The sequence below is a fragment of the Morone saxatilis genome, unplaced genomic scaffold, assembly GCF_004916995.1.
Source record: "Morone saxatilis isolate NCDOM2014 unplaced genomic scaffold, NCSU_SB_2.0 Contig18, whole genome shotgun sequence".
NCBI classification, from domain to species: Eukaryota; Metazoa; Chordata; class Actinopteri; family Moronidae; genus Morone; species Morone saxatilis.
In genome coordinates, this window is record NW_023339740.1 from 10,590,082 (window position 1) to 10,599,767 (window position 9,686).

The 9,686-nt window shown below is 42.6% G+C and overlaps 2 protein-coding genes across 2 annotated transcripts in view; one reads left to right on the forward strand and one right to left on the reverse strand.

The window, feature by feature from the left end:
* phf13 (PHD finger protein 13) lies at positions 1-6,442 on the forward strand. The gene is made up of 5 exons (XM_035661339.1): positions 1-578; positions 1,346-1,447; positions 3,281-3,460; positions 3,548-3,968; positions 4,056-6,442. Exons 1-5 carry the CDS (start codon positions 534-536, stop codon positions 4,286-4,288), a joined length of 981 nt encoding a protein of 326 aa, XP_035517232.1. The 5' UTR covers positions 1-533; the 3' UTR covers positions 4,289-6,442.
* Positions 6,443-6,567: 125 nt separating this feature from the next.
* The window catches only part of LOC118327851 (dnaJ homolog subfamily C member 11), a 10,207-nt gene continuing 7,088 nt past the window's right edge, over positions 6,568-9,686 (reverse strand). Inside the window, exons 13-16 of the mRNA XM_035661340.1 lie at positions 9,668-9,686; positions 9,049-9,191; positions 8,834-8,963; positions 6,568-8,724 (exon numbers count right to left, since the gene is read on the reverse strand). Coding sequence (XP_035517233.1) covers positions 8,699-8,724; positions 8,834-8,963; positions 9,049-9,191; positions 9,668-9,686 — 318 coding nt within the window. The 3' untranslated portion in view covers positions 6,568-8,698. The remainder of the gene's footprint in view (positions 8,725-8,833; positions 8,964-9,048; positions 9,192-9,667) is intronic.

Below are 9,686 nucleotides of genomic sequence, written 5' to 3' on the forward strand. Positions count from 1 at the left end.
AGAACGCCCATTTGTGGCTGCAGTAATGATATTATTTATCTGCTGAAGGGAGAAATATTGATGTAGACTACAGACGGCCCACACCAGCAGAGGGCGGTAATGCCCCAGTTTGTTCACTGGCTGCTGTAGCCATGAAGAAGAGGAAGGGGCTGGTGACAGCCAAAGTGAACCGCTCCCCCAGCAGTCACTAAACTGGCTCAAACGGAGACATTACCGGACAGCTCGGTGGAAATACAGCGGGGACGTTTTCTAACGTCCACCGGTCACGGGAGGCACGTTTTACAACTTTGAGGCGCTCGGCTGGCTGACTGTTTACCGGCAGTAGTCCCAGTAACGTTGTCGTCGGCGCTGGTGGCAGACTGAGTGAACACTGTTGCTTCGAGTTTTAGCACAAGTAACGTTGACGTTCGCTTCAACGTAAACGCTGTAAAGCGACGGTAACCCCGGTGTTTACAGTCGTATCGAGGACCCGCCGCTCCAGCGTTTAGCCTCGTACATCGACAACACGCCAGGTGGTCGGCGACTTACTGAGGATGGGTGACATCAACCCATCGACATCCCGTACATTTCAGTCGGAGGTGAGTGTTGAGTGCAGCTGTTTGCAGTGAGCAGTGACAGTGAGGCTAACGACGTGAACTCCACTTGTGGTAGCGGCGCTCATTGGGTAGCGTTAGCTCCCTGTGCTAATGTTGACACAATGTTAGCTGCTGGTGCAGAGGTTAACGAACATAAGTTAACACACGCCGAGGATCCAGACAGGCTGGGTTTAAACTGTCACCTAACGCTGCTAAAGCTTGACTTTGTGTTGTGAGTCGTTAATGTCGCTGCAGTTCGCTCAACGTATCGTCGAGAATAAAACATCCCATCATCAGCATGCTAACATTAACGTTAGCTCAATACGTTGCCATCACAAGCACAGTCTGCGTTTACCGTCGGATAAAAGTTGGCTAACACTGATGCTTTTATGGCACTCTGTGACTCTTTTTATTTTAATTAATTTACTGCTTCATAGTTTAGTTCGCTGGTGAAACAACACCGACACTAGCCAGCAGCTAGCTCTTCAGCGTGAGTTACTTATGTGCTGTCTATCGCTAGCAGAGCCAGCTAGCGTTAGCTGTCTTGTGTTAATCGGTGGGGGTTGGTAGAAAGGTTCGAGTCCACAGAGAAATGTGTCCATGTGATTAATGAAACTTTGAGCGACGTTTGTCGACATGTTTATTTTTAACTCCGCTTCGTTCAGTTGTTGTTTGTCACTTTACAGAGTAACGTTGTGGTTGTGTGTCGATCATGTCGGGATGTTTATGTTTGATGCGGCTAATGTTTCACCGACGTGTCTGTGTTTCAGGACTTCAGTCCGCCGTACAGGAGGAGGAGAACAGTAGAGGATTTTAACAAGTTTTGCACTTTTGTCTTGGCCTACGCCGGCTACATCCCATATCCCCAAGAGGTGAGTGAACGAGGCGGTCAGTGGCTGTGAACACATCTTCACTAAAGGTCGTTGGGCGCGTTTTAAAATGTGTTTTTAAATGTTAATGCAATCAAATGAAAACACGGATACAGTGAATAACAGAATCTACACGCAAAGACCGACTATGTCGTCAAAATGTCTGTGATACAGTAATAAGACAATACAACAGTTTTATCACCTGAGAAAATAACTGGATGGGTTTATATGAAAATGTTTAAAACTTGAAGGAGATTTTAACTGACTAGGAAAAAAAATCCTGCATATCTGTTGTGATTGAAATTGAGCAGTCTAGACTTTGTGTTGTTGCAAGTCATTGACTGAGAAGATTTAGTGAAACTGTTGGCAAACTGTCTTAACAAGTAAGTCGCATATCATTTTAAAATCTTGGAACTGTGGCAAATTGGATATGAGACTCTGTTATGCTCATTGAATTGCGTCTTGTGCTGGGGGACGGGGAGTGAGATAGCCAGACAATGAGATTATCTTAAACAGAGTCTTTTGTCTCTGTAGTTTCTCTGGCTCAGAGCGTTTATTTTAGTTTCAGCACGCCCTCTGTTAAGAATTAACCATAGCCTTTTCTTACCATTCACATGTTAGACTACACTTTTGCATACAACATACCAGTTCTGACTGTTATTAGTGTAACAAATGACTTCATGGCCTCCTGTCTAGATTGCTGTCTGACATTTCTGTATTCATACCCATTCTCTTACACAGTTTGTCATGGTTGAAAACAATGGTTTTAATAAAAGCATAGTGATAAAGAAACAAGCACTTTCACTGGCCAAAACACTGAACCCGTGTCCTGTTATCAAGGGGGGCTTTACAGTGTTGGATCCACTGTCTGTTGTTACACACACCATCCAAACTCCAACAGGGGAGACCCTCTAGGTGGCAGGGATATTCTGGTAAGGTTTCCGTGACCTTTGTAGCTTAGTTACTAAAATTGTGGTGATACTCTCAGTTTTGCAAAACACAGCTTGAAAATTTCATGTTGTCATTTTCTTTGAAACCAAAAACAAAGCGTGACACGCTCTTTTTCAGTGCGAGCACAATTGCTTTTGTCAAAACTCACGTTGGACACATTTTATTTCCTCACCCTCAGTGGCAGGACTCCTAGATTCTGACTCATTTCGTTCTAGTTGTGGTTTTTATCTTCAAAGGTTTTTTTTTTTCCCTTCACCATGTTGCTCTTCTGTTTCTTTCTAACACGTCCTAGCTTTGTTTTCATTTCCACTCCCTCTGCCTGTACACTCTTTGTCACGTGATGCAAGGCTGTCCTTTGTTGATACTCAAATAACATCTTGATTGAAATACTGCAAAATTGTTGCCACTTATGGATATATAATAATATGAGAGCTCATGGAGGTCTGAATTAAAATGAACAATGTAGTATGATAAATGATTCATTCAAGCTGTCATGACAGTACTTAAGCCTGCAGTTTCATTACTGGTCGCTCTTTAAAATTGATTCATAAAACCAGCTTTGCTGCGTTGTTACACAAGGGAATTTCTGACACTTTCTGATTCCTACGATACAGTGACACTCATTCAGTTTATACCAATTAAAATTATAACCAATGCCAGTATAGCACCTAACCCACACACAGATCTCTAAACTAGCACAGCATGTTATGCTAATCCTTGGTACGATGTCAATGTGTTGATTGAAAATCATAAATAATACAAGACAGTCATTTTATTGTTGAGTGCATGAATGTTTGCAAAGAATTGTCAGACAGATTTAGAATCTTTCAACCACCTTTGTCTCCTGATGTGAGTTTGCATTCACTTCTTAATGTATTGTTACAGGACTCTCCTCTGCGCAGTAGTTCCAGCCCCCCCAACAGTACCGGCAGCACAGCTGACAGTGATGGCTGGACCCCGGGACCCCCAACCTCCTGCCCCCAGCGCCCTCCAAAGGTCCCCCAGGACAGGAACAGGAAGCGTCCACAGCCAGGAGCCCCGCTGTCCAGTCACACCAAGAAAGATGTGAGTTGAATTGATGTCACAGCATTAGTCTTGTATGTTCACCTTCATCCCTTTTTGACATCTGTGCTTTGTTTTCCTCGTCTGCAGCACACAATCACCACCCTGCACCCAGATGACCGCAGGAAAGCTGACAAGCTGAAGAAGAAGAAAAGGAGAAAGGAAAGGGAGCATTCAGCCGGGGAGGAAAGTGAGGTTCAGCAGGCCCACTCAACAGTCCCAGAGCTGCAGTACCCCGTCTCCTTTGGTGGGCGAACGATCAAAGAAGAGCCAGAAGACGATATCAGCATTCCCCTCCAACCGCAGCATCTGCCCAGCCCCGCCCCCTGCAAGGAGGAGCCCAAGGAGGAACGTCGACATTGGGATGGTCAAGACCTCGAAGAAGGGGTGGTAAAAGTACAGAAGGTGGATGGCTTTTCAGGAAACAGGAAGGTGTTCCGCCAGGGGAAGCAGGTGGTGTTCAGAGACGAAGATGGCTCAGGAGAGGATGAAGACATCATGGTAGACTCAGGTAAGGATTCATACTGGTGCATACATTACACTGTTAAAAGTTTGTGAACAAGCTTAACTCAGCGTGCGCTCTCTCCTGACTTCTCAGACGACGACTCGTGGGACCTGGTGACGTGTTTCTGCATGAAGCCTTTTGCAGGCCGGGCCATGATCGAGTGTAACAAGTGTAACACCTGGATCCACCTGTCGTGCGCGAAGATCCGCAAGAGCCACGTGCCAGAGACATATGTGTGCCAGAGCTGCCGAGAGACACACGGAACGCCAGATACCCGTCGCTCCCATCGCTCACGTGTAGCCCCCAGCAAACACCTGCTAGACTGACCCCCAGGCCAAACCCTGAACTCTGACCCCCTTCCACTCCTGCTGCCCCTCCACCTGCTGGACTGACCCTTCCTCAAATTCAGGTCTTGCACCCGCCAGTCTCTGTTCTGCGTGGTCAGACAAGAACCCACATTTTGTATAAACATTTTGGTGGACCTATCCCAAGCCTTTATCCCATTTGAAAACAGTTTGAGTGCTATTTTAGATTTACTAAGGTTTGTGTCTGCTTCCCTACAGACTTTGTGCGTAAGGCAATCACTGAATGGATGTCCGTCTGTAGATGACATTAGCATTAGCAAACCGCTACTGTTGGGACTTGGTGTCTCGTGAACACTGGAAACGTTTGAACTGCCATATAAAGAGAACACAACTGCCACCCACTATGGTGCATGCTGGGATTTGTGGGAAAGACAGTTTGCACTTTTCTCACTTTTGTAAAAAAAAATGATATCCATCTGACCTTTCTGGGGACAGATATGTCTTTCTGATTAAACTGGATTTGATTTCTCTTAGATGCCTCTATTAATGTTACACAATTAACCGTTTCAATGAGAAAACATGATACGCCTTGTGTTAATTGCTTCAGATGGTGCTATAGTATTAAGCTGAGGTATAATCCAATAGAACAAAGATGTAGGATAAGAGAATAGAGTCTGCATCTGCTTCTTCTGTTTGTTGTTCTGTTTTGTCATTTTGACATTGTGAAAGAAAATCACTGAGGCTTTAAGCCTGTACAGCTGAACCAAGCATTCATTACTCTTCCTTCTACTTCACAAACTGTCTTCCAGCCTCGGCTACTCCTCTGAATCAAGATCTTACTTGGCTACATGTGGAGCTTTCACACACTTTTCAAAAACGTTTAAACATTGTTCTGATTTTGCTTATTTCATTCTATTGCTACAGAGGTTTTTCATAGTAAATAACTTATTTCACAGACAGAAACTGTCAAGACTTGGATAACATGAGTTTTCAACTGGTTTTCAGTAAAGGTGTTTTCTGTTGCATCTGGTCAGTGTTTTGGCTGCATTTCATGACAGGATTGAACAGTGGTATTGTTAACGAATACTTACATTTTCCAAACCATTATTTGTATTTTCCTTTTTTCTTTCTGTTTCAGAACTGTTTCATGCTCATGACAAAGTTTTCAGAGACAAATTATATTTATAGAAGGGAACTCCTATAGCCGTCCTGTTTAAGTATCAACAGAAAAAAAGCTATCTTAACTGGAATAGTGTTGTTGGAAATATTCTCTCAAGAGTCCAGTTTAAATTATGCATGTGTGTGTGTTTGAATGGATAAAACTGTACGAGGGTGTTGGCAATGCATGTGCTGCTATGAGTTATCTCAACTAAGCTCCACAGTTTTTGGTCTTTTGTAAGATGGAGAAATGGATATCTGCAAAGTACCATGGGCAGGGTTGGGTTTTTTTTGTTTTGTTTTTTTTTTTGTCTCTGAAGGGTCAGATCAGAAGAACAGATCTCCGTCTCTTATCGCCTCTCACTAATGTTTTCACAGCAGTATTCAGTTGCTTCCAGATAACGCAGGGTTTAATGGAAAACATGTTTTTTTTGGGGAACTTTTTCCATAAAGGTTGCAATTTGGATGAAAGATTTTAAGCTTTGTTATTCATGTGCCATCTGCTGTTGTTTCTGATTATATAAAAGCCATACTGTAGAGTGACAGATTTTAGACTCAGAGCCTTGGATATTTAGTCCAGGATGAGGTTTTCCAATGCAGGATCAATGACTTGTCCAGGGAACGACTAACACACACAAATGAATGTTTGGTTTGTAAAGAACACAAGACTTTCCAAGAGTTTAAATTGGTTAAGCTCATCTCTGCACTCTTGTCTTCTGGTATTTACAAATGTTGGTTAACTGGTTCGTACCCAGTGAACACCCAGGTGATGATGGTTTTTAAGGTTAAGGGTTTAAGTTTCAAGACCTAAAATCATTTGCTGTTTCTCAGGACATTCATGTCTTGAAGAGAACCTGAAGACACCTTCAGGCACAAATTTCCAGTTTTAGTCAGCGTCTTTAAGACATTAGTGTAATTAATGTTAACAAAGCTCATTGTGATACAGCTCGTTTAATCTGATCCTGGGTTGTCCTATCCCCTTATTGAGAAAGCGTTGTCTGTACTGTGGTGCAAACTGTTTCTGTGAAACTATTGTAAACTATTGTAAATAAAGAGTTACCGTTTTAACTGGTTGCTTTTTGTCTTTTTGTATCACAAACATCAAACAAGAGCGTGATTGTTTCATATTTATTGTAGTCTTTACAGGACAGAACACAGGCTCCCGAACCATACAGTACATTTACATACTAATGTGAGTCAGTTTGGATGATGGGCTGGGGTGTAACAGCAGGGAGCAGTCTTTCTGCTGGCCTCATGGTGGCACTGGAGCAGAGGTGAACAGCTGACCTGTCAAAATACTTATACATCACACTTAAAACAAGAGTACAAATAGAACCAGTGCAAAATGGCTGGTGTGATAGTGACCCTAACGTTAGACCACTGGATCTCACTGTAGAGACAGACAGTCCGACTAAATACTGAAACATCTATCTCAGTGCTGTTTTCATTTGAGTCTACCCACACCTTCAGGTCGATCACAGCAATGGCAAAACCTAAATGAATCAAAAGGAGGGCACCGTTTAGAGTCACCCCGAACTCTGAAGTTCAGTAACAGTGTATAGCTTCGATTAGAGGCTTCGCCACTTTCATGACAACTGACCTCTAATATTTGTTTGAAATACTGTACATTGTGTGCAAAATATTACCTTTGTACTCAATAAAATATCAATTGTATCCTACAGTAGTGGTTTTGATAGTGTTTTCAAGGATTCCCAGCAGCCCATGACAGACATAATGTACTAACACTCGCTCACTCGCATTTCCCTTTGTGGTTACAGTTTCAATCCAACTTTACAACTACTGACACATAGACAGATTGGGGTGAGGAATAGGGGTTTATAGTTGTAATGTGCAATTTATAATAAAAACTTTGGGACTTCTATCTATATCTGAACAGAAAGTGCATCATAGGATATTTTACTCTTTCCCATGTCAACCTCACCCCTCTGATAGCAACAGCAGAGGTAAGTTAGTATGTGGATGGTTTTAGCATCTTATACATTACCATGTAGAAGAAGTAGTAACATGGCATTTGCAGATTAATTAAAATAAAATTGAACAAAGAGAGAGAACTGCAAATTAAAACAGTCACACGAATAAATCCAGCTGTGTAAATGTGCCATCATCAGTAAAATGGTTTTAGTGTGGCTCAGGTCAGCTCTAATAACAAGTTAGTCAGCTGCAAACATGACCTTCACAGAAAGCGTTGACCTACACCCTCTACTGGTCGCATCCCAACCATAAACTAGGGCTTAGTGTTGGATGTACTCGAGTGAAATATAAACTATAACCTTCACCGCATTAAAAATCATTGTCAAAAATTCTGTTTTTGCTGCCACTGTGCAGTTAATCAATAAACACTGACGCAAATCAAATCTAAGTGGAATTTCTGCCTTTAAACTGCAGTGTAGCCTGAAATATAAAGAAATCTGTATGAAGAATTCAAGCCTGTCTCTCCGTGGCTGGATCAAAGGGCATCTCTATTACTTTCCCTTCGCCAACTTCTATATCACCAACCCCCTCACAGATATAAGTTTTGAGCACCAGTTTTCACCTGCTGACTGGCACCCCCATGAGCAGCAGACATGTCACTAAAAGGCATGATAAAATAGGATGACACATTTCAACAAGTAAACATAAACACGAGTTACACATCAATCCTCAAATCCTGGCCAGTCTCATGGTCGCCAAGACACAATCCTGCATAGTGTTACTCTAAACATTTGCATGAGTTAGTGAAATGATACAGTATGTTATAACATTATTAGATTAAAACCTACCAGGGGTGATACACAGTATAGAAACTACAATTATATGGGGTGATACTACAGCTCATTTGTATATAACTGACATAATAAATGTCAATACACATTTTTAAATTTATCACTTTTAGCTCATTATTGATGGGACCATCAGTCCCCTCTGTGTAGTGCATATATAAAAACTATGTTCAGGGCCAATGTCTTATCTCCTGCAGCAGGCAGATATTTGAGCAGCCCTGTCAAGTTTGGCAGACTAGAGACACAAAGGATGACACCTTGTAGAAACTCTGAGCTGACTCCTGTATTCTGCTGAACCGCGGAGATGGCCCACAGGAGAGGGAGGAGTGGAGGAACTCGATAAACAGATTCACTAATACCATGACAGAAGAGGACCAGAGGAAAGAAACAGACTTATTGTTGATGTGTCCCCCTCCGTTCTTGGGTTCTTCCGTTTACACAAAGTCTGTTTTTATCTGCATTTGCCCTCTGGTGCTCCAACAGCGGTGGGCTCCTAAGACTCAGACTCAATTCTGTGAGCTGAAAGACAAAAGAAATGGAACATGGATGCATGCATATACTGCAGACTTTAGTCATGTTGTAATTAGTGAACAGCTACATTGTAACAGCACTTAGTCTGCATACTAACATTGCTTGGGTATCCGTAGCGACTCGGTGTCTGCAGAGATGACTTGGTGCATGACACCTCTGAACTGGTACAGTAATTTAAGACTCTTCTCCTCTCCTACACAGGGGTCATAGAAGCCCGGCAACCCTGCCTGCACACAGAGAAACGATTCATACACATGCATACAGATTTGTGGATAATCAAAAGGACGCAGTGATACGTTAACACACACACACCTTAGAGGACTCGGTGAGGATGAGTTTGGAGTCCTTGACAAGGCACTGCAGAGGCACAGTGACGTCAATGACCTTTGCTTTCTCTTGCTTCTGGCTGGTGTCTGACACAAACTTTCCATACCAAGCATTCAGGATGATCAGGCCTAGACAGACAAGTACTTTCATGTTACTCTGGGTGTTAGGAGGTGCTGTGAACAGAGCTCATAGAGTGATCGATCATATAATCAGATGCTCCCTTTATACTAGTATAACAGGAAATCCATTTGCACGCTGAAATCATAGTTTTGATTTATGCCGGTGTACACTCTGGGGTTCTGTGCACAGACTTACAAGCTTAACCTACGTAAACACTGCAAAAGGGAAATGGGCTACATCACCACTTGGTTCACAGCGGTAGATGATGGAAGAGAAACTAAGGAAAACAGAGTCCTGGAGCTACAGTATATTACTACAGTTAACAGCAATCCTGAGATATGTGTTTGAATTACACACTTGGATTTTTACCAAGTTTTGACTGCTGGCTGCAAACTAAAAAAAAGTTCACAGTGTCTCACCCTGTTGTAACATCTGTGTGTGTGTGTGTGTGTGTGTGTGTGTGTGTGTGTGTGTGTTCCCTCACCCATCTTGGATTCTTCCGC

Bases quoted from the DNA above. Each gene is read 5' to 3' on its own strand.
- phf13 (XM_035661339.1), top strand. From the start codon at position 534: ATGGGTGACATCAACCCATCGACATCCCGTACATTTCAGTCGGAG. The intron at 579-1,345 runs GTGAGTGTTGAG...TCTGTGTTTCAG, and splicing joins CCCGTACATTTCAGTCGGAG to GACTTCAGTCCGCCGTACAG. The intron at 3,461-3,547 runs GTGAGTTGAATT...CCTCGTCTGCAG, and splicing joins CCAGTCACACCAAGAAAGAT to CACACAATCACCACCCTGCA.